The following is a 26024-nucleotide window of genomic DNA, read 5'->3' as shown; positions in this document are numbered from 1 at the left end:
GCACAGTTTCTGGGCTCTAAACAAAACCAAAAGCGCCTAAACACAAATAAACTTGAAACTGAGCAGTTAAACAGCAATAATTGGCGACGGCTTATTCGGCGCTCTTTTATAATATTTCTCATTGCTTATTGTTGTTTTTGTTATTGATTTTCTGGCTGATTCGTTGACCAACTATGCGCCAACAGGCATTTGGAAGCGGAGCGAGCCCAAGACTGCGATCGCAGTCATGACGAGGACATGCGAATTTTTTTATTTATTGCTGACAATTGCACATTATTTTTTTTTTATTTTTTTATTCTTGCTTTGTGGTAGTTTTTATGGTCATTAAAATTGGGACAAATATTTGAACGAGTGTTGAGCGGCGTTTGCTCTTGTTCTTGTTGATATTTCGTTGACTTTGTTGTTTTGTATTTTTTTTGCTTTGTTTGGAGCACGACAAGATTTGAGCTTGAGCCTCAGGCTGCCTGCAATACATTAAGTGGCACAAATCTGTTTGCCCTTGATGCTTGGTCTACACAGTTGCCACAAATTGTTGCAAGCAGCCGCTGCTGCTGCTGCTCTGCATGCATGATTTAATGATTAACTGTTGGTGTTACTAATTAACAATTGTTGCAACACTTGGCATAGCTGCTAATTAAATTTTAGCATCAACGTCATAGAGATTAAGTCACGATGTGTGGAATTTGCATAGATATAGCGGATTTATCAATAACAAATTTTAATAGAACTGTAAGTACAATGGACACTAAATATTTGACTATTATATAATTTAATTATGGTAATCAGTTAAAAAATAAATCAAATTAGTTCAGTCAAATGTCAGGAAGAGTGAACAATATGAAAAATAGATATAGATATATAAAGAACTTTTTTGTGAGACTTTTGTTGAACATAAGTATTATAAAAGAAATTAGCAATAGAACCCATAACAATAATTTTTAAAGTTGAAAAACATTTCTAAAAATATATAATTGCCTATTTTTCAAACATTTTCCTTTAGTTTTGTTACTGTATAAATTTTTAAAATAAATATTTCACTCCCTATCGTTTTTTTTTTTATAAATTATGCAGCTGCTCATAAATCGATTGTAATGAAAACAAATTTGTGTGTTGCATTTAACGACTCACCGACTCGGTCTTAATGTTGAGCGCCAGGGCTAGCACTTGGGATGAGCTGTGCGGCGATGCTGATGGCTGTGATGTGGGCGTGGCAGCGCCGCGTGGCGACTGCGCTGCGGCGACCGCAGGCGAGCAGCGACTTGGGAGCAGCGGACTGTGCTCACGCAGTGGACTGGCCATGGCGGCGATGCCAATGTTGCCGCTTTGGGAATACGGTGAGCCGGAGCTGGGAGATTTGTTGGCATTTGTGGAGCTATTGGAGGGCACTACGGCTGCTGTGGTGCAGCTGGTTAGAGTGCTGGTCGATGATGAAGACGATGTGGATGAGCACGATGATGAAGACGATGAAGAGCTGCTGCTGCTATTTGCATTGTTGTTGTTGCTGCTGCTGTTGTTGTTATTGCTGCTGTTGTTGTTGTTGTTAGCGCATATTAATGCTTGCATTTTGGTATTGTTGTTGTTGTTGTTGTTGGTGGTGCTGTTGTTGTTATTAACACTGGCACCTGGCATCAGGCTGGCATCACAAAATTCTCGCTTTACTATGCTGCTGCTGCTGTTGTTACTGTTGTTATTGCTGTTGCTGCTGCTGCCGGGTGTTGCAATAATTGCTGCCTCACAAGGTAGCACGGTACCCAGCATCTTATCTAACTTATACTGAGACGTTGTGGCTTCAGCGGCAGCAACCGAATCCTCACAGCCTTCGGCCATGTCACTGAACTGCTCTCATGTTGCTGCTGCTGCTGCTGCTGCTGTTCTGTCTGCAATTAGAAATGCAAATATTAAAGTTTATAGTCTGGGGCTGGCTCATAATTTAGAATTTATTTCGTGCACTTAAAACTCCCGTGTACGCTCTCGCATTAATTTCATTAATTATCCCTCTAGCCGTGCAGTTGACCACAACAACACCAACAATGCACACGAGCAACACAAAAGCAAACAGCAACATCTACTTAGTGTCTGGAGGGGGTGGAGGGTGTAGGAGTTGAGGGTGGCCAACACATGCCACATCATTTTGCAAATGCAAAACCGCTGCTTGCCTCGTTGCCTTCGAGTCCTTGCCACAATGTCCAGCCACTAAGGGGGTTGCCTGCCTGCCTGCCTGCTGCTGTAATCGAAAATTTTGCACCTACTTTGCATTAAAATTTATATGCCACCACATTGCAGCCCTGGGTGGTGCGAAGCGTATGAGTTACGTCTACGTCTGGTAAGAAAGTTTTTGCCATATGTAAAGTCCGAGTTCGAGTTTGAGTTCGAGTCCGAATCCGAGTCTTGTATGTGTGTGTGTATATAGAAAATGCTGCTCGTAAATTATGCAGAGATGGATTCAAGGTGCGTTAGCAAAAAGAGAACAATTGGCCTAAGAATTTCGACTTATGTATAATTGAGAGAGCATATGTACATACATTTGACCAGCAACCCCATTACGTTGAAGTAGTGCTTATGTGTTAAAGTTATTAATTTAATGTTGACATTTATTTAAAAAAATGTCAAAGTGTATAAGAAAAAGGGGAGCAATGAAATCCCCAGAACTATCGACTAAGCGGTAGGCTTGATTTCTGATTATTCTTAAATCGTCCAAAGCGAATTTTTATTTCTGGTTTTAATATCTTCCGCATCTTCATTTCAATGCAATCGAAATTTTAAACTAGATTGTTATAATCCTTAACTTTATTTTATATTAAATATCAGCGGTAATGGTCGAGAGTGAATTTAAATTCCTCGATTGGAAGAGCTTGAAGTTTAAAGATGTTAGCGAAATTCCCAGGATTGGATGTTAAACTTCAATTCAATTGGGTTTTTCTTAAGATTCTTAGTATTAGAATCCCTACGTGTGTTTATTTTAGGTTTGTAACTGATATTCCTTCCCTAACTCATACTCTTCCAAAAGGATAAACTTATGTACATTTGTTGATAAGTAAATTCAGTTCAATTGATTATGCAAGTTTGAACTTTTATCGATTAGCTTGCAATGAAAAAAAGGACCTTAGCTATAAATGTGTAAACTGAATTCAGACTCTACTTAGTCCTAGATTTGGACAAACTAACAGTCGGCAAAGACTACTGAGCCAACTTGCATTGAAGCTACATTTACGTGAATTCAACTTGGGCGTATTTTATTTGTAACTTGTATGTTTTGTTCACTTGCAGTCAATTGATGGGGGTTGATCTCAAAATCTCTTCGAGCTGTCTGTTGCCAGAGCAAAGCGGAGCAGAGGTTGGAAATTATGTATTTTGCTGCACAATTTGTTAGCTTGGCTTGGAAAATGGAACAACAAATGTAAACAGCGTGTGTCGATTTTTGTGTTTTTGGCTTTGGTCCGGTTCATGTCTTTGCCTTTGCCTTGCAATGGGCCAAGAACACAAAACAGGCGTTGATTTTAATGCATAATGCAGACGCATATGCAAGTGTGTGTGTGTGTGTGTGTGTTTGTCTGTGTTGCTGGTTGCTGTTGTGTTGGCAACTCTGACTGTCTGCAGTTGTAATAATGCAAAGCTGCCATGACCAATGCAACAGCAACAGCAACAACAATAGCAACTGCACTCAAACTCAGAAGCAGCAACAACAAAAGTTGGAGTCGGAATCGGTACTCGGAATCGGAATCGTACTCACAACAGACGACGACGACGCTGACCAGCCGGCAGCAGTCAACGAACGCACTTTTCCGGCCACGTCGCCAATGCCGTTGGTTATAATGAGCCACAAAAGAGTACGAGGGGGTCGTGGGGTAGAGCGTGCCTTGCAAGTTGTGTGCAGGACATGCAATGCCTGAGTCAGACGTAGATTTTGGGCCACTGCGGGCTGCAGTGTGGGAGTCACCACTATCAGGGGTAGAATTCCTTGCATGGGCAGAGGCAGAGGCGTAATAATTAATTTTGAACATTGCATGCAAATGTCTGGGCCAAACGGCAAAGGGAGAGCGGGGAAGCCAGTGTCTGGTCATATGCATAAGCAGCAAACAATGCGAGCATAGAAAATAATGCTTAAACTAAATAATTACTTTGCCTAAGAACTCGACTGCTCGGAGTTGTTGAGGCTGCACCTTGGCAACATGTTGTGAAAGTTTAGACACCAGCAACAGTAACAGCAACAGCAACATGAGCAAATTGTAATGGCAGCGACAAAATGTGCCAAACAAATTAAGTACAATTTGTGCATATTAAAAGTCTGTCCAAATTGCAACTTCAAAATGCAACAACAGCAGCAGCAGCAACGGACTGAACGTTGCAACAACATTGAACGCTTCCTGGCAACAACTGCTGCAACCAAATCTAATCAATAACCGGCAAACTGGTAGAATTTCATGTAGCACACTAAATAGCACGATTAATTATCGCTATGGCCAGGCCAGCTATAATTCAAATTGAGCACTTGATGTTTTCGCTGTTGCGTCTCTCGCTCATGCAACATGCAACGCTGTTGCACATAAACGCATTAGAAACCGGTCTAATTATACTCATTTTGTTGACTGCAACGCAAAGCTTGCAACATGTTGCTGTTGCCGCTGCTGCTAAAAATTCAAGCCATAAATTGTAATTTCCATGCAACTTTCTATTGGCCGCAGCAGCAGCAGCAGCCGCAGCGCAAAAATTTATCATTTCAAGCCGCTTGTGCGCCAATGTCTTGGTCAACGCTTTGTCGTTGTTGCACACACCACCAGCAATTCGTAGCCAATATTCAAATTAATAAAATCATCAATAATTTTTCGCATAGCTTAGGAACAACAAGCAGAACAAGTTGTTGTTAGCAGCGGCGGCAGCAGCAGCAGCAACTTGTTGTAATTAATAGTTTGACTAAATTGTAGCACACAGACACACACACACATGCATAAATATCTGTTGCCATCCATTTGGAGGTATCGCCACAAATGTGGCACAAAGCAATTTTTTGATTAGAAAACTTCGTCCGGCAATTGACGACTTCAGTTTATGAACGGCCTTTTGATATTTGTAATTAGCCAAGACTGCAGCTTTAATGTTTTTCAAGCTGCAGCTTTAAACCGCACATTGCATATTGCCAAAGGAAGTGGGCTGTGGGTGGTGGCAAGGAAGTGTTGCTTGCAACTTTTCGGCAGCCAAAAACTTTTCGAGTGCCGTTTGCTGTAGCAAATAATCAATAATGCGCCTCCTTTAGCCCCGTAGAAACGCAAGAGCAACATTAAGTCATTGAGTTGAAATTATTTATGCAACATTTATTTACGCACACACATACACAAGCACCACACTCACACACACATACACAACAATATACTAATATGAGCTAAAATTTTGTTTGCCTAACGTTGCATTGTTTTAGGGTTGTTCGCTTCAAAGGGTTGGTGGACATGCACTTAAGCAGCCAGTCTATGTAATCGTCCGTGTATGTGTGTGAGCATGTGTGTGTGTGTGTATTTTATAAACGTGCAATTTTCTTAAAAATTACACACGATTACACACGAAACAAAGCTATAAAGGTGGGCGCATTATGAATAGATGGCACTAACTGCCCAGACGTTTGCTTATTTCAAGAATCCTTTGCAAAAGTTTGCTGAATACCTGACTTTGAAATACGCTTTAATAGCAAAACACCATTAAACACCTAAACTGTATCCAAGTTAGCTTCATGGCAGTCAGGCAGAGAGAAAAACATTTAAATTCAATTCAATATTATTATATATTCGCTTATTGCTTGAATTATTTGAATTGGCACAACCAACTACAAACTACGCTTTTATTAAAGTTATTTAGCGTTCAGCTTGGTGAGACCCAGCTTCGAAATACGCTTTAAGTGGAGTTTAGTATCATATATTCTTCACTTATAGCTTTAATTCTTGGCATTTGCATAATTTAACAAGTTGTGGCACACATGACTACGAAACACGCTTTAATTCTACTTAATTAGCATTCACTGCTTACAATTACAGCAGCATCTCAGCTCTTATATTATAATAAAATATGCTCAGGTTTAAGTCTCATATAGCATTTACATAATGTTATGAACAAGCAGCTGCTATTCAAACATACACGACTAAGAAATACACTTTAATAAATTCATATTAATTTTCGTTATTTTCGGAACTGGTACTCATAAAATATAAAATATTTTTAATAATATTTTAACACATTCGACTATGTCTTAGGATAAAAATTCCTACAGTTTATGCATTATATTTCCAAGCTTAAAAATAAATCTTTGCTTAACTTGTATCATAAATTACTCAAATCCTGTGTTGGCAACTTGTCTTATTAAGATAGTTTTATTACCAAAACGTTAATAAAGCTACACAATTAAAATAAATAACGATATCAAAAGCAGGCAGCTATAAAAATTATAATTTATCGCTTCGAAAATTGGCACAGATAAAAAAACCAATAGAAATTGCATAAAATTGCAAGCAAATAATCTATGGACAACATGTCAAGACTCGTTTAGAGTCCACACAAGCCAAATTACTTTTACCCTGGGATATATATTGAGACCATTATCAAATGGTATGGCACGGGCAATTACATTATATTACATACGTGATCCACTGGGCCCTGCAACTCGAGTCCACTTAATGTACACAAAATGCAATGCAATCCGGTCAGTGGACTATTTAACTGTGTGTTTTATTTTGTTTTTTGTTTTGCAGTCAACTTTTTGCACTGAAATCATTAAAAATAATAATAATGAAATTTGCGTGATTCAAACACAGCACGCACCAATAACACAACAACAACAAGAACAGCAGCAACAAAAGCAAGAGAAACAGCAACAAAAATTATTATAATAATAATAGCAACAACAAAGCTAAAGGCGTACTCAATACAACAATGCCAACAGCAACAGCAACAGCGACTACGACAACAATGCACATGTGCAAGCTCGACCGGAATAGGCAAAAGAAAGAGACAGACAGAGAGAGAGTGGGAGAGAGAAACCACCAGCGAAAAGAAGTCAAAGTCATGGGAGTAGCTGAGCCCAGGCGAGCACCAAGCTAAAGCTAAAAAGCAACCCCACACACACATCATAGCGTGAGTTCTGCACACGCACACACACACACTCACACACACACACGTTATCCTTAATGCGACTCGTAATGAGTTATTCGCATTTTGTATTTGCATGAAAAGCAAACGCCTCTCTACCCAAACCCGCCTACATTTGGCAATTTTAATTCATTTAGAGGGGAAATAATTAGAAAAAAAAGCAAATCAGAAAATATTTCAAGTAAATATATAGAATTGTTAATACGCTTATAGCTAAGTAAGACACAATTCGATAATGGATTTCTTTCTTTGATCAAGACAGAGGTCTGAGAACGAGGGAGATAGAGGTTCCATGTAATTTCTTCTATTGCGAAAGGAAGAGAAATGCCTTGAGACCTTTTTAGGACCCTCTTGAAGAGTTGCTTAATTCTTCGTAGTATTGAAAGAAAGCTCGCAAGACATCTGTCTAAGCCAATTCCTTTTGTAGTGTATTGAAAGAGAGCTCGCAGCGCTGCATTCGACATTCGTGCTGCAGTTGTATAATATAAATTTCGTTGGTCTCCCTAGTCGGGGGAATAATGGATAGCGAGTGCAACACGAATCACGCATGACATGAGAGCACAAAACATAATTTTGCTAAATTAGCGAAAAACAAAAGAAATGCCACGTGGGCAGTTGGGGGGCGGGACTTTATACTGAAAACTCCCCAATTGAGCACGCACCAAAATCGTTTGCTCAAAGCTCACAGAGGACGGGGCTCATAATCAACGTCTAAATATTTTGTAAAAAAGTAGGAAAAATAAAAGTAGAGCACACGAAAAAATGAAATACATGTGTTGTATTTCTTGTTTTTTTTTTTTTTATTTATGTTGAGCTGCGAATTGCATTTGGCACCGGGCAACGGCTACAACTAATTATAAACATTTTTTTGCAACCCTTGAGAGCACAATGCGAATTTACGCGAAACCCTTTGCAGGTTGCATGTTGGCTCTGTGTTAAGCCTGTGCCGGGGTCTGAGGCCAAGTCCGGGGTAAGTGATTGTGTACGTGCTCATTATGAAAATTTCTTTCGTTTTTGAATTTTAATTTTTTTTGGCGTTGCAAAATTAATGCAAATGCCGCCTGGGATGCGACTAATGCGACAGTGTGGGCTCATAATGACAACTCTAGAGTTGGAATTAAGTCGGAGCATGAGAGTGAGATAGAGCGCACTGGAATTATTCGAACTTGACAAAGGTCTATTGGAGCTTTCACGCTGGCGATACGCGATTATAATTAGAGTTTAGCCGCGGGGTTTAACATGCACAGAGTAACATAAAATGCTATAAGGGTTGCTTATATCATTTAGGGTTGCGTATAAATTTTGTTCATGCCATGAGTTGATTGCGAAATTCGCACAGTCGACTGACTTTGAAAGTGTTGGAGTAATCGAATTTTGAATCGATTAACTGGCTGACGATTGTGTTGAGATTGCAAACACTTTGAAGAGATGTTCGAGCTCAAGATTTACATATAACCTAGCATATGAAAGTCAAGCAGAGACCATGAGGGAAACAATTAAACGATCGCACATGTTGAGCTTATGGCCAACAAGCTCAAACATGGTCAAAATATGTTTAATGATTCGTCAACAAGCTTGCATTTAAATGCGTTTAATAAGCTGCGATTAAATATAAAAGTAGTGATAACTTGTTTATTATAATAAGGCCATGTAGCTATAAGTTATAAACAATTATTATCTAAGCATTGAAGTAAAGCATTCTAAGCATTCTATTGGAGAGCTTTTCTAGAGGTGGAGTGGAGTATTGATGGGAAAACAATTAAACCAACTTGTTAATAAATTATTAAAATGTATCAAGAGTTCCATTAAATATTATAAAATTATTAAACGCTTGTGATCTACGTTTTTATTTTTATCAAACACTCGAAACATTATTTATGCTCTAAAATATTTTTTTCTAGTATTTTAATGATGTAGTCTAACTTGCTAATGAATTAAAATAAAGCAAAATTTTTTAATGTCTTTTTGCTTACTAGCATTTTTACTATAATTCAAAATAAATTATGTTGCGCACTGTTTGCTATAAAAATGACAGTTAGCAATATAAGTTAAGTAATAAACAATTATTTGCTAGTTAAGTAAACTAACTTGTTCATAAATGATTAAAACTAAGGGAGGCGTAGCATTAAAAATTTTAAAATTATGTTTACATTTACATAACAATGTGAACTAACTTATGTTGGACACTGTTTTTTTGCCATATGGCATTTAAGCGCTAATATATTATTTTCTTGTATTTATTTAAAAAAAAACTTACATGTCAATAAATTAATAAAAATAAAATAAAATTATTTTATAGTTGATGACATTTTTATTACAATGTTAATTAACTTATGTTGCTTACTGTAATCAGTTTAACTGCAGGTGCAAGCAAATGCGCACATGCATAAATAAATGTAAGTGAGTGTGTACGTGTGTGTGTGTATTGCATATGGCGCTGACTGTACTTGAGTAACAGTTATTACAATTGCCACTACGATTGCATTTATACGTGCACACAGCTCTAACTAGTATTTTTTATTTATTTATTATAATTATTTATTTGCCTTTTGCTTTTTTACGACTGCTGGCAACGCTTATTAAAAGCTACTTTAAGCATAGCTGTCACAGTTGCAACAATGGGGGCCCGGACATTAGGGCCAGACAGAGCGACAACGTCATAATTACAGTAAGTTGGACTTTTGTATGCATTGTAACTCATTTTATTATATGCATAACGCTGGCAATATATCTAACTATACCCTGTACATTAGAGAAAGGGCATGTTGAGTGTATGAGAGAGAGAGAGAGAGAGAGAGAGAGAGAGATAGTTATAATTGAACTCTAGTCTGCTTCTGCACCTTTTGCAGCTTACTGGGGCATAATAATGTCTGTCAGTTGAGTGACATAGATATAGTTGTGTATATAAGCTGATTACAAGTCGATTACACAGTTGGCTTTTAATTAACTCTTAAGCGCACTAGTTATGAACTAAAGCCGCTTGGCTTGCGGAAAATTACTTCAAAATATGGGCAAGGCAATGAACTTAGTTCGTAATTTCAACTCACATGCAAATGGTTAATTATACTTAATACGCATGTATGTGTGTGCTTGTGTGTGTGTGTGTGCGTTTATTGCAAGTGTTCCACTTGCTAATGTAGTGAAATTTTTGATTTCAATTGAAATAAATTTCTATTAATATTTTTAATTGTTAGTTAAACGAGAAAGGCAACAAAAATGAGAAAAATTTGCAAGCAGCAATGAGATAGATGCGAAGAAAGCTAGAAAGCAACAATAACAACAACAACAAAATCGTTATATTTGTTAATTGAGATTTGACCTGCTGATATAGCGAAATGAGCACAACAACAGCAGCAAAAGCAATGAAAATAACGACAAATAAAATTGACGTCAACGAAAATTGTCGCCAGAAAGAAAGAAATGCGCTGTGTGAAAGTGTGTTAATTAATTGAAAGGAGGAGTAGACTGTAAACTAGACTGTACTTGAGCGTGCCAGCCAGTGTTGCAAAAGTGTCAAAGCCTTAAAGTTGGTTTAGAGTGCAACTTAAATTTATTGAGCTAATCAAATGAAGTGGGAGTAGACACTAAACTAGACTGTACCTAAGCGATAGCGTATAGAGGTATGCGTTTATAGCAGTGTTGGAAAGTATTAAAGTATTAAGAGTTTGAAAGTTAGTTTTGGGCATTAAAATGAAATTCAAATTTATTGACCTATTAAATCGAAGAAGGGCTATAATCTAAACTGGACGATAGCGTATAGACATATGTATGTGCTTATAGCAGTGTTGGAAAGTGTCAAAGCTATAAAGTTGGTTTAGAATGCAACTCAAATTTATGGAGGTTATTAATTGAAGCAGAAGTAGAAACTAAATTAGCCTTGAGCGATAGCTTATAGACATATGAATGTGTTTATAGTAGTGTTGGAAAGTATCAATAGTTTGGAAATTAATTTTGGGCATTAAAATGCAACTCAAATTTATTGACTTAATCAATTAAAAACGGAGTAACTAAACTAGACTCTACTTCAGCGATCGCTTATGCTGATAGCAGTGTTGGAAAGTGTCTTAGTGTTACGAGTTTGGGCATTGAAATGCAACTCATATTTATGGAGTTAATTAATTGATGAAGAAGTAGAAACTAAACTATACTTTACTTGAGCGATAGCGTATAGAAGTGTTGGAAAGTGTTAAAGTAGTAGGATTTTGAAAGTTAAGGTATTAAAATGCAATAATTAATTTAAAAATGAATAGAAACTAACCAAGACTGTACTTGAGCGATAGCTTATAGACATTTGTATGTGTTGGAAAGTATTACGAGCTTGAAAGTTGGTTTTGGGCATTAAAATGCAACTGAAATTTGAGTACCTATGGGACGGCCAAGCGGAGATTGTCTTGGCATATACAGTTATGTAAAGACCTATAACTAGATGCCTAAATATGCCTAGCGGCGCCCCCAAAATTCAGCTCCAACAAATGCCACAAATTAGTTGCTGTGCTGCACTTAAATTCTGCTGCCAACAGACGCGAGTTGTTGCTGTTGCTGTTGTCGTCGTCACACTTGCCTATAATTTGCGCACATAGTGGCAACAGCAACAGGCACAACAGGCAAGAGTAACAGCTAAAATCAAATGGCACGCATGAAATTAAAGTTTAGGCGCGCAAAAAATTTATATGTACGACGCCGTGTGCCAATTAATGTAAATTATGCGACGTCGACGACAGCAATAACAACGGCAACGAAGGCAACACGACACCAGCAGCCAGCAGCCAACAGCAACAGCAATAGCAACAACAGCAACACTAGCAACGCCCAAGCGACGCGATATGGCAACGCCAGTGGGGGCCTGCACGCATGCGTCCTCTATCATGTTGTTGCTATCTCGCTCGCGCGCGCGATTGCATGAGGGCAATTTGAAAGTGCGCGCAACGCCTGCAAGAAATTAGCGACTGCACAAGCACCACCAGCACCACTATAAATGATTATTAAATGCGTCAATTTGTTGTCGCCGCCGCAGACAGACACAGGTACAGTCACCACCGAGCCTCATTAAATGCGTGACAGTCAAAGCTGCGCTGCGCTGTGCTCGTGTGCGTGAGCCAACTTTAGCTATGCATATATCTCAGTCAAATAATTATAGCTTAGTTAGAGTTATATAACGATGCCAAGAGCAAACATTTGTTTTACTACTTTTTAACTTTAAAATTTTATATTAAATTTTGTAATATAGAAATTTGTATATTACAGCAAACAACGATTTGTTGTACTTAAGTTAAATATAAAGTTTGCATTTCTACAGAATGATATAAACATATCTTGTAGGCCTCTGAAATGCTCATACCAAAAAATATTGACAAGCAAATTAACTTTTAGTTTAAATTTAAAAACATTTTCTTTAGTAAAAAAATTTATCAGCTAATTATTGCTTTACTTAATTGCTTATTAATCTGACTTAATTGCTTATTAGTCTGAATTATGTTAAGATCATTTTGAAGACTAATAAGTTTTTAATTATATAAATATAATAAAATTGATTTTATAATTTTATATGTTGTATTAAAATCCAAATGTGAAAAAGTCAATTCTATCAATTAATATAAAAATAATTTTTTAATTTTAAGCAGCTCTTTTCTCTTTCAATCAATAATCAATAATAAATTTATACCACTAATATTAGCTGCAATTTAAAAGCAAAATTATCTAAGACTTTGCTATTAAAAGGTTAAATAGCATTACATTGAACTCGTTATCGCAATTGTTTGAACAGAATCTGCAACAATAACAACAACAACAATAACGACATCATCTATATAATAATGCAGAAGCCAATCAACGAAATATATTTATTTAAATGAGACTAAATTACGGCTCATTGAAAAATATTGAGCAGCAATCTGAACTTTTTGTGTGTGTGTGTTAGTGTGTGTGTTCGCTATGTTGTTAGTTCTTTGATTGGAAATCAACACAAAAAACGAAGCGCGCTCTGTGTTCAATACGTAAATTAATAAAAATCAAAATCAGTAGAAAACAGTAAATGCTCAATTTATGCGACAATAATTGAAAGAAGGCACAGCAAATGACGCCAATGAGCCACCAGAAGAAAGCACAAACAACAAATGGAACTCAGAGCTCAGAAAACAAAAATAAAATACACACAACCAATCAGGGCCATATTAATCAACTTTTAATGAAAGTCATTTAAATGTGTTAATTTTTCTACACGACGATCTTACGCTCTCTCAAGTAAGCGCACATGATTACTTTGCGTGTGTGTGTGTGTGCGTGCTCGTGTGTGTGTGCGTATCGATCTTCTGCTGCTTACATTACACTGTTGTGATTTGAGGGTTCGAAAGTGACCACTTAATTGTCCCAATGCCGCAAAATTCAATATTTGTTAGAATAGAATTAGAAAAAATTCGAAGGTCGGACGTAAACGACAGTGTAAGACTCTAAGCTGCGTCGATCTGATAGCTAAACAAACTTTACAATGATTTTAATTTCAATTTGAGTATTTTTTTCATATGTAGATCAAAATTTTGTGGTGAAGTTTTCTCTTCGAACCCGCAGTATATTTACCGAAAATAAAACCATGGTTTCTACAAGAAACCCTAGAATTATCTGGGGATTTTCATCGATTACGATTAATATTATTAACATTTGTCAATTACCATTCAAATCAATACGATACCTACATCAAATAAAGGTGTGTAATGGAGAAATTAAGGCTCATAAGACACTTTTTGAGACCCTGTACTCATATAAGTTTGCAAGTTGTGCAAAATAAATATTAAAAAAAATTTTCAGGAACGCAATTTTATAAAAATAATATAAATTAAACGTACTAATCTTGTCAATTTTTATATACAGTATTCTAAAAATATAAAGCTTCAAGCTTAAATGCTAAACAAATAAGCTTAGTCTCAAAATCGTAACTAATATCGCTTTACTAATATATTTAAGTTCACATGTCGCCTTTAATTTTTCTAAATTTGTGCGACGCATTTGATTTTTTCAACTGTCGAATTCAAATTATGCAGCCCCAGCCTCGCACTCTCTCTCTCTCACTCTTTTATGATATTGCTATCTCGTTCTTTGCTTCATTTATGTATTTCACGCGTCACAAATGACGCAATTTTAAATGAGACTGGCAATAATGCCAATTAATAAACAACAATACATATTTATTAATAATAAGTAAAATAATTTGCCCAATTAACAGCGACAGCATTCCAGCGTAGCCTCCAACTCTTGGCCAATCACAAATCACAACGCCGAGCGCACTGCAACAGAGACAGAGAGACAAAGAGAGAGAGAGATAAAGAGAGCGAGAGAGAGAGACCTTACTCATTTAACGAGTTATTTTGCTGTTGCTGGCTTTTGTTGTAATTGGATTTGATTTTCGTATTTGAGTTGCTTATGCTTCAATTGAAATTGAAATTCATATTTCCAACTTGACAGATTTAATTATTGTAAATAAATGCAGGCAGCGGCTAATTAGCCGAGTCATGTTGAGCCTGCTTGGGCTCTTGAGATTGTTAAATTTATAGTGAGCTTATCACTTGCTGCCTTCGTTGCCAAATTCTGTAAACTTGGCTCACAAAGTGCACAAAATGCTGGTAATAAATATTGCATCTATCTATAACATTTATTTTCGTACTTGACTGCAGCTTTATTTATTTATCATGAATTTCTTTTAGGCACAAATAAACTAAATACATGTCGATATGTCTGTTTGTACAATGGAAAATTTATCAGAAATTATAGCCAATTGAACGCCAAATTCGATTCACACACATACAAATATTAACGTAGTATGAGTGAGCATTGAAATTTGCGCTCATTTTGGGGCTTCATAAATTGCAGGCGCTCTGAAACGAATGCAAGTCGTAGCCCTGGCAAACATTTGCATTTGGCATTCCACATGCATAAAGAAATCAGAAATCATTGTCTAGTCTACAATTGTTGAACTTGATTGAAGGTACGGCACAGTGAAGAGTTCAAGCTCATAAATCGTTTAAAATGAAACACTCGAGCTACTACATTTTTATTAAATTTAAATATATTTTTTAAATACAAACTTCATGCAAAACAGTCACATTAATTTAAAGCATTTAAATTGAATTTAAAAATATAATTTTATCATCAAATCAGAATAAATTCACATAAAACGTTTAAAACATAATATTCAATATAAAAACAAAGCATATACATTAGTTTATTATGATTTTAGGAAAATATTCAGTGGCTTTAATATGCAAACAAATACCAAAAAAATCTATTAAAATCGAACACTACTGCTTAATGTTTTTTTATTAATTTAAAAAAATTTGTACATTTTTTTTTTAAATTGTATGTTACTAGTTTTTTAAACTAATGACTTTTATTTTCTCATAGCAGTTGCTGCTCTAGATTTTGCTTGTGCATTTATTTTTTAAATATTGAAATGCATTTTAAATGTATGCAAATTAATTTTTTAGTTTTATTACGCATAGCAGTTGCTGTTATAGATTTATTTCTAAATGCAAGCGTATAATAATCGCAAGTCGATCGTTTGACTATGCGCATTACTCATACGCAATGTGCGCCAGTTAATTGCAAGCAATAAATGAGCGCCGCTCATTTAGATAAGTTTCTGTGTTGTACACATGCTTTGCACATTTACCTTACACATAGATACACACACACACACATACAGCTAGACAGATAACTGGTTGGCAGCCAACCCGCCTAATCGGACACATCAATCGTTGTGTCGGCCATAATAAACATAAAATACAAAACTCATAAATAAGCAGGCGCAAATACATATGACGCCAAAAATGGTGCTAAAGCTTTTTTTTTTTTGAATGAAGCAACGCAGGTTTATGAATGGAAAGAAGATTTGCTGCCACAGATTGTGGAAGTTTGTAAGCAAAAGAAAAGCGAACGCACACACAAACGCGCAAGCAACATCGCCGCAATAACAGAAGCTCAGCAAACAGCAGCAGCAGCAGCAGCAGCAAAAAACGTGCGAAAAATCTGAGACATCAGCCAAGCTGCGTGACGTCACGTGCCTTGGCCAAAGATGCGCACAAAAAAAGGCGCAAGAGTAAAAACAAAAACAAAAACAAAAACAACAGCGCCAACTTATAAAGTTGTAAATGCTTGAAAAGCCGCCACGTCTTAGACATCTTGGCCATGGCCAAGGCATTTGCTCGTTCTGTCTGTCTGTCCGTCTGTCTGTTGGACACAACTTGGCCTCAGCTAAACGAACATTTAGCGCAATCAACAGGCGGCGCCTTCGCTGTGCTGACTTTGGCTAAGAGCAACAGGCCAACAGCTTTGACTAGAGCGTTGACAAACGCTGTCGCTTTAATGTGACACACGCGAGCGAGCGAGCGAAAGAGAGAGGCCTGGCCTGACCCTTAAAGCTGCAAAGTCTCAACAGTTGAACCCAAACAACGAGGGAAATTCTAGGGAAGAATAAAGTTGTAGCGCAGCCAACTTTTGAATACACTTTGACAAGCTATTGAAAAATTGAATGCGATAGTAGCTAAATTATTTATACTTAGCGAGTCGCTGGCCTTAGTTTGTATAATAATTAAGATTGTAAATAAATAAATAAAATATTTATACGCTTGTGCTTAAGTTTGCAGCTGCTACGCCTGAGAACATGACAAAGTTGCTCATATAAGCAAATTTACAATCGGTTATGGCTATAGAGACTTGGTTTTGTACTGCTACTTAAGAATATATTTACTACCTTTTCTATTTGGCTTAACAAAGTGTATCAAAAGTAACAGCGCCAGCCCCAGCGAGCACAGCACTCATGTTTACAAATCTTAAACACAAAAGCAAATAGGGCCAGCTGAACAAAAGCAACAAAAGCACAGACTGTTGGCTTGGCTAACGTGTTGATGCCTTTAAACATATAATTTTGGCACACGACTTGGAGAAAACCAAATAAAAAACACACAGACACACACACAGACAGACAAGCCGAGAGTGAGTGAGTGAGTGAAAAAAAAATAAGTGCTGCCACACTTAGTGGCAAGTTTTGTTGCTGAAATATGCAACAGGTTGTTTTGGCTCCTTGCTGTAGCCCCAAACCTTTGTCTGTGTCTATGTGTGTGTGTGTATGTGTTTGTCCCTTTTTGTGAATGAGCTCATAAAACGTTTTTCTTTTCACATTGGCCTGGCTGTTGATGTCGTCGTCAACATTTGTCTCTCTACTTTGCTTTTGCCTGTGTGTGTGTGTGTGTGTGTGTCTGTGTGTGTGTCCCTTTTACTGACTGGCGTGCGCCCCAAGTTGCTCTTTAGTTTTCAATTTTTTGCAGCAGCAACAATTTCAACCCACAGCGTAGCTACGTAACGCTTTTGTATAACTTTTGGTTAAGCATTTTCCTACCAGAGTCGAGCTCTGGACTAACCTCTGCTGCTGCTGCTCATTTTGATTAAGTGCGAAACAATTAAGGCTGCTGCCTTGCTGCCGTTTATGTTGTTAATCGTGGCCAGTGGGAACAAGAGGTTAACAGCTGTTAGCTCAACCACATTGGCAACAAAAGGCTGCAAGACTAGCATAATAGCTTTGCTTTTTATTTAACTTTCTTTCGGCATATAGCGCTCGACACGATACTTGAGTTCGAAGCCCCCCAATCTACAGCGTCAAGTAGCAACATTGATCCAGTTTGCTTAGCAGCAGTAACTGACTTAAGTATTCTACTTCTAAACTAAAGTTTTGATAAGCATATTTCTCTAGTATTATCCTTCTAAACTAAATCTTGATAAGCATATTTCTCTATCTATGCGTATTTTAGCATAATATTCCAAACGAATTTACTTTACTTTATATAACTTTTATTTCTGCAATTCAGCAGATAAGTATTCAAACTATTTATCAATTGAATGAAAATTAATGCAAGGCATTAAAATAAACTCCCAGCGTTTTTTTATTGGGCTCAGACTAACACGATCAAGTTCAGATAACAATCGGCAAAACAGAACAAGCTTCGTTACTTTTATGCCTAAGTTCATTAAAGTTATTGCTTTATGCAGTTGAAAATATGCTGGATTTTAGTCTATAAATTATTTCCAAATTTATTTAAAAATATGCCAAATCTAACTCCAAATAACCTGAGCTGCCAATACTTTTATTTATATCTGCCCTAGTTAACCAACCGTTGCTTTATATAATTATCATTATAATCATATTTGTTGAGTCTAATCAATTTTCTTGTTTCTATAAGCTATTTCATTAATTTTGTTTCATTATCTCTCAATGTTTATACTACTAACTATTCTATAAATCTTTCATGAGTAGTCTAGAGAGATTACAACAGACTCTTTTTCTTAGAAACTCTATTTTATATTATTTAACTATTAATTCCAGAATCCAAATTGGGTTATAGATTTATCCTACAATAAATTTTGCATCTGTTCATATCTCTCTCTTTATAATATTTTTTGCTTCATTTTAAAAGCTTATTTAACTTATTTATCCTACAAGAAATTTTGGACCTGTTTATATCTCCCTAACTCCCTCTCTCTCCCTCCCTCCCTCTCTCTCTCTCTCTCTCTCTCTCTCTCTCTCTCTCTTTATAATATTTTTTGTTTTATCTTAAAAGCACAATTAATTTTAAGTATTTCGCTTATTTAATTTATATATCCTACAATAAATTTTGTGTATGTTTTTCACACTCTTTATTAATTTTTGCTTTACTTTTAAAGCACATTTAATTAAATGTATGTAGCTTATTTAACTTTTAAATTTTTTTTATAAAAAATATGCTACTGTTCATAATCAACATTAACTAAATATATAAAAGTAATGCCGATAAAGAAAAACCTTGTGGCATTTAGTGTTATTTCGTTTAATTTTTTGTTAATTAAGCGCAATTAAATGTGACTTTACGCTTGACATACGCTTGAGGGGCAGCGGCAGAGGCAGCGGCAGTGGCAGTGGCATCAACAGTAGCATCTGGCCGCCCAGTTAATGAGACATGTTGCAGTCGTCAGATGGCGTTGCCAACTGTCGAGTTAATTGCGCAGTTAGCTGGCAAAGACGACGACTTAGGGTAAATGTGTGTGCCCGCTGTATGCCGCATGCCACATACCGCATGCCACATGTTGCATGTACGCGCTGTGGCTGCTGCAAATTTGTTTATATTAAGTGCTGCCGCCGCTGCTGCTACAAAAATCTGGAGCACTTAATTCACGCTTTGTTTAAGGTGTTGAAAGGGCACTTGCCAAGCTGGAGAAGCAGAACCCAAAGTCAAACCCAATGCCAAAACCGCAAATAAAAAAAAATAAAACACAAGCCAACCAAACCAGCGGCTATTATGGGTTTGTACCTTTTTTTTCCTAGACTAAGCTCATTTTGACTTTGGGCCTGGCTAAACAAGCTGCTTATCCTGCGAAAGAAAAATGTTAATTACCCTTTGTGTTTAAATAGATGCCACACATGGCTAAAAAAAAAAGGGTTAGCGAAAAAAAACGGACTTTGTTGTTATTTGAAGCAATTAAAATTATTATTTTAATGTCAACACTTTGGCTGTGGCTGGGCTTAATGCTTGTTAAATGAAAACAAACTCACAATCCGTTAAATGTTTTTAAAGATTTTTTGGCTGCCATTTGATTCTTTTGCCGGCGGGCGGCAGCAGTTACGACATTTACGACTTTGCTGCATGTAGTGCGCATTTTGGGGGTTGATTTTACGCCCGTGCCACAGCTTACCAGGCGTTGAGAAATTCCGTAAAGTGTTTTTACGGTATTTGCGCCCAGCTCCGAGCTACGAGCTACGAGCTCCAGCGGGTTAGGTCAGTACCCAAACTTTGCTTGCTGCTGTTTTTTTGCTCTTTATCTGTTTGTTTGCTCGTTTGAGAAATGTTTTCGGTTGCTTTGGGTTGCTTGTGGTTGCGTTTTGGGGTTTGAGGCAGGTTCAAGCAGCTTCTACTTGGGGGATGCTGCAACAGTTAAGCAGGTGTTAAATTTTTAGCAGCTAAGTGGCTAAGCTGCCAAGCCCATTGGCATTTGATAGCTGTTGATTAATTGATTTATTACATAACGTTAGTCTAACTGGCACTTATTAATCCATCAAATGTTCCAACAATAGCCTGGGCCATGGACACACGCAATGGTCTATGGAAGAACTTTAATTGCTAATAGAGCAAATTATTTTTTTTTTTTCGTTTTTGGCTACGTAGCAACAAAATTAATTATTGTTTCATGTCGTCCAAAACTGAAAACGCAAAGCATAAATTATTTAATTGCTAATTAAGAATGAGCAACAACAATAACAAATGTAATGAATTAGAAGGCGAATCGAAGTCGCTTGACGTTGTTTTTATTCTAGCGTGTGACAATTCGCATTAATTAGAAGAAATGTCTCCAAAAATAAGCCATTAAAATAATATTAGTTGAGCAGAGGGGTGAAGCGAGGGGAGGGGCAGTTTGCTTAGAAGGGAAACTTGCTACACGAAATGCGCTTAAGGCAAGTTTTGAAATGAAAGTGCGCTGCAATTCTGCTGGAATGGCTTACAATAAGATATATAGAGAGAAAGAGAGCGCGCTAGTGTGTGTGAGAGGGAGAGAGAGAGAGAGAGAGAGAGAGCGAGCGCGCTGCTTGTTGCTGTATTGGGACACTTGTGACATTTTCTTAATTGAAATGATGCGCGTTCGTTGATAAAAATACGTTTGTCCACTAAATGCTAACACTCAGTGTATATGTGTGTGTGTGTGCTTGCGTGCTGCTTATGTGTGTGTGTGTGTGTGTGTGTCTCGCTCTCTTTGCACGTTTGCTGTTGATTATTATTACTGTTCATTATTGTTCATTATTAAATGAGCGTGTTGCGTTCGCTGACAAAAGTCTAAGCAACATTTTTGGATTTGAAGAATTTTTTGCGTGGGCCACAAGAAGTGGCATGCAGCAGTTTGTGGCATGTGGCATGCTCCCTAGTCAGCTAGCTTAGTATCAAAATTAACATTTATATTAATTGAATTATTCAGCTATTAAACTTTTTTGCTTTTGAAGTACAGCTGCACTTCCTGGCAATAAAATGCTCAAGCCTTTTATGTAAAATTAGCCAAATTGTTGGTACGCACATCAAAAGTCACATCAACACAATCCTCTCAAGCTGCAGCTGGTAACATTATAATTATTGCTTTAATTTCATGTAAAATTGCGCAGCTTAGGTTTGCACTTTGTTTGATGATCTTAGCGTCTCCATGTGGAGTGCCTCATTAACTGGTGGGCGGCGGCAAGCCAAAAAATTTCCACACACATCATTATGCTCTTTTCCGTTTCGCTCTCTCGCTCTCCCTCTCTCTCTCTCTCTCGCTTGTCTCTTATCTCTTTCTTTTATTTGCTGCTTGCAATTTTTACGATTTGCCTACTTAAAGTGACAACGTGACGCCGGATGAGGAGGTGGTTGCCACATTGTCGGGCAGGGGGCGGTGTGGCGGCAAAGAATTCAAGCGCTGGCTGACGGATTGCAGTTGCCGCTGGCTTTTCGTTTATTTTTAATGTTTTGCCTCTCTCAGTCTTTTGCTGCATTTTTATGCGTTCGTCATCCGTTTGTCATAAAAACAGCAAAAACAAAAACAAAAATGCAAAATAAACTTGGCCAGCAACAATTTTTATTAAATATCTAATAATTGTTGTTGCAATTCTAATGTCTTGCTATTTGCTAATTAAGAATTGCATTTGCAGCTAACATGTGCTCCTAATGGATTTATCTGATTATGCGAGAATGCAATGGAAAAATATTTGCAGCCAGTGCTTTCAAATTTTATACTTAAAACTTTTTTTAATTCTTTAATTTTAATAGGCTGCAATTGAAAATTGTTGTATTGTTGAATTGTTGTTAGTGTAATTTCAACAATCGAGTTCTAAACACTTCAAATTTTATTTTAAAAACTGAAGCTTAATTTAAAATTTATGTATTGTTGACTTAACTTTACTAAGCTGCAATTTAATGAAAATTGGTGTATTGTTGAATTGTTGTTGGTGTAATTCCAACAAATGAGCTCTACACACTTAAAATTTCAGTTTAAAACTGAAATATAATTTAATATAGGTGTATTGTTGAATTATTGTTGGTGTAATTTTTACAAATGAGCTCTAAACACTTAAATAATATCTATTCTTAACAAGCTTTATTATATTGCCAGCACAAGATTAATTTATATGCTTTCAACAAATTCAAAAGTTACTTATATTGCTCTTAAATAAAATATTTAAATATTAACTTTTCAAATAACTTCACCAATAAGGAAAATACTTCTTTAAATTAAAGATTATTATATAAGCCATATGGATTTTATATGAATTTAACATACATTTCAAGATAACTTGGAATTATTTTTACTCGAACTAAATTAATTTTTCTTTAGCATATAAACTGCTATATTTTTAGTTCACTTCGCTAAACGTTTATTTTGTCATTACTCTTTAGCTGTATTTGATAAAATATTGCAAATTAGCAGATTAAATAATGTTGTTTGATTTTGAAAAGTCAAACTTAATATTAAACTGATTAACTCATTAACTTGCAATTGAATAGAGTTGAAAACTTGAATATATTGTGTAGTCGAACTGCAATTCCAACTGAATGTCATTAATAATTTTACGAAAATGAGCATTTCAAGTGTTTGGCAAATAGAATACGATAGATAGATAGATCTATGTATTGCGGCTTTGCAAACATTATAAATTGTCGGTCAAGCTACTAAGTAATTACGCTATGCGATAACGAGCCGTGGAAAACGAGTTGCAGCTTGGCAACAATGCAAAGCTAAACTTTGTATTAATTTGCAATTAATGCAGCTAATTATATTTAATTAAATGAACGAACCCAAGCGGACAGCCGGCCAGCCGGCCAGCCAACGAGCCGCGTAAGCTCTGAACAATGCACAAGTTAAGTGATCAAGTCAAGTTTTCTAGGCAAAAGTACAGTACTTAGTACATAAGAGCATAGAAATAAATAATTTTTGGAACCTGGAAAACGACTGAGAAAAAATTGTAACGCGCAGGTTGCAAATGAAACTGATTATTACAAATGCTATTGTTGTGATTGTTGTTGGTGTTGGTGTGAATTGCTGTTTATTGCACGAGTATCTCTTAGATACAATTTTTACAGCGTGTGGCGCGCGCGCACTTTTGCCAACAAGCCGATGCCGCCGCCGCCGCCGTCGCCGTCTCATACAAATGCCAATTGTACATATTATACAGATATATATATATGTATATATACTTATACAATTTCATATAATTTTAGTGTGTTGTTGGGGTGTCATCATTTTGCAAGGCTTAGCACATTAAACTATTTATGTGTTGAATATATATTTATTTATTTTTTTGTTCGTTTTTCGTCTATTTTGTTTGTAGCGTGTATCTCACAGATACATTTAAGCAGCTCATTGTTGCAAATTGCTGCCGCTGCTGCGTTTGTCGTTTCTGCTGTTGAACATATTATTAGTTTAGTTTCGACTGTGCCTGCTTTATTATTATTTATTGTGTGTTTACTTTTATTATTAGATGGCTGCATCTATTTTCGTGCGGCTAAACAAAAGAGACACAGCACGCGGCAGATTACAGGGGTCAGAATTCTAAGCAATTCTTGTCTCTCATTTCAAACTCAAGCAAGTGCATTTGAATTTGGAAGAGCTAATGACGATGCTGCTGCTGCTGCTGCAAATTCAACCTGTTGTCATAGCTTAAAGCAATAGCAACAAAAAAAGAAAAAAAAATTACGCTTAATTAAAGTTATTAACGCTTTAAGCGCTTTGCATAATAATCACATTAATTTATTGTATTGGGCCTGCCATTTGATGTCAAGGCTGAGATTTACATAAAAACTGCATTCAAACTTGGATGTAATTTTCAGTTACTTTTTATTTTTTTAAGTTAAAGTGCGTGACAGGGAATTCGTAAACGATTATAAAAGCTAACGATCGTTTTTGAAGATAAGTCACTCAAGCAAACTAAGAGACTGCTGTGTTTTTTAGTGCAGAGTCTCAATTTTGTATGAATAATATAATGTAGCAGCTATTTATTAATTAAATGCACTTTATAAGTTTTGCTATAATAAAATAAAGGACTTATGTTTCGTTATTAAATTAAAATTTTGCTTTAATTTTAAATCTAATTGATCGATTTTATTTTGATAAGAAATTACTAGTGTGCTCTAATTTTAATTAAATACTAAATCAATGACACTGCAATTGATTGGTATTTAATTTATTAAATTTTTTATGTACTTTAATTATTTTCTCTACTAAACATTTTCTTTCTAAATTAACAATCAACTAGTAGCTTGCAAATAATTGTTTTATATTAAAATGTATGTATTATTTTTCTTAATGTTCTATTAAATCACAATCAACTACTGTTTATATTTAATTTGTTATGTTTTCTTTTCTGCCGCTGCTAGAATTTTTAGAGCTGCTCTTAAGCTTCAAACTTTTGTACTTAACTTGATGACACTTTACTCTTTAATTATTTTCTCTGACTTCGCTCTCTTTGAATTACCAATCGCTGCTTAGCTAGCGCCTAATTGTTACATATTTAATTTATCAGAACTTCTCTTTCGCTGCTTCTTCTTGAAGCTGCACGCATCACAAATCTGCATGCAATACGAATCAACGATCTATTGTGCTACATTTAATTTCTTATGCTTATGCTACTTCTTCCTTAATGCGTATATAATAATATAATAAATTTACCGTTTGTTTTTTGTTTGTTGAGCAGCAGTATTAAACTTTATGCTTATTTGTAGCCTTTTATAACTGGCATAGATGTAATTGAATTTGGTTTTTGCTTCACTTCACGCACTTTGATTGCTTTTGATTGAAAGTTATAGTTTTAAACGATCAGCATAGATTAAGTTAATAAACAAAACACTGTAACACACACACTCAATGGATCTGCAATATCATTTTAAAGTTGTTATTGTTGATCAAAAGCCACACGCGACGATTTGAGTGAGACGCGCGCGCAAAACTTTTATGACACTTTTGCTAGTTTGCTGCGTCTGTTTGCTGTTGCAGTTGCAGTTGCAGTTGCAATTGCAGCTGTTAAATGTTGTTGTTGTTGCTGTTGCTGTTGCTGGCGCACGCGGCAAAAGAATGCAGAAAAATGCACAAACGTTAATGCCTACTGAGCATATGTGAGTGTGCGTGTGTGTGTAGGTTGGCGTGCGTGTTCGAACGTGAACGTCTTGTGCCCGCTTACGTAACGTAACGGTGCGTGTATGATACGTACAGGCGCAAAGTCGTCCACAGACTGAATGAACGTGGCGCACAAACGGCGCTTGGACCCGGACCCCCAACAATCATCAACATAAGTAGCAAAGCGCGGCCACAACAACAGCAGCAGCAGCAGCAACAAAAACAGCAACAACGACAGCCCACGACAACGACAACGACAACGACGACTTACGACAAAGACAAACACGAGCTCTAACTCAAAAGCGTTGCCGAAGCCGCTGCCGAAGCAAACAACACAAAGCTCAGGAGGAGCAAGCGAGTGAGACTAAAATTAAAGAGAGCGAGAGCGAGAGTATAACCAGACAGTGTCCAACTGACGACGACGACGACGTCGACGCTAGCAGCAGCAGCGTATGGTTGGCTGCGCTAGTGTGTGTGTGCCAGGGGGGGTTAAGCTAATACATACACACACACTCATAAGCATGCATGTATGTAACGTCGACGTCGCCGTCGTCGTCGTCGTCGTTCATTGCTGACTGCGCAGGAGCATTGCACATATTTTACTGCGTCGCTGCCCCGCCCGCTATCAAGTGTTGTTAAAATAAAAATAATGACGTCATTAAGCGCACAAATGAGCACTGTTGCTGTTTTTGCTGCCGACTGCGATTGCTGCAACTGCGCTGTCAACGTTAGCAGCGCCTATAACTGTTTACGAT

At 36.7% G+C, this 26024-nt stretch overlaps 1 protein-coding gene across 1 annotated transcript; it reads right to left on the bottom strand.

Moving 5' to 3' along the window:
- Positions 1–1072: 1072 nt before the first annotated feature.
- LOC108596205 (uncharacterized protein DDB_G0271670) lies at positions 1073–25415 on the bottom strand. The gene is made up of 2 exons (XM_033293104.1): positions 24826–25415; positions 1073–1877 (listed from the first exon to the last, which is right to left on the bottom strand). Exon 2 carries the CDS (start codon positions 1825–1827, stop codon positions 1117–1119), a length of 711 nt encoding a protein of 236 aa, XP_033148995.1. The 5' UTR covers positions 1828–1877; positions 24826–25415; the 3' UTR covers positions 1073–1116.
- Between the last annotated feature and the right edge of the window lie 609 nt (positions 25416–26024).

This window comes from Drosophila busckii, chromosome 2R (assembly GCF_011750605.1).
Source record: "Drosophila busckii strain San Diego stock center, stock number 13000-0081.31 chromosome 2R, ASM1175060v1, whole genome shotgun sequence".
Lineage (NCBI taxonomy): Eukaryota > Metazoa > Arthropoda > Insecta > Diptera > Drosophilidae > Drosophila > Drosophila busckii.
This window is presented reverse-complemented; position numbering and strand designations above follow the sequence as displayed.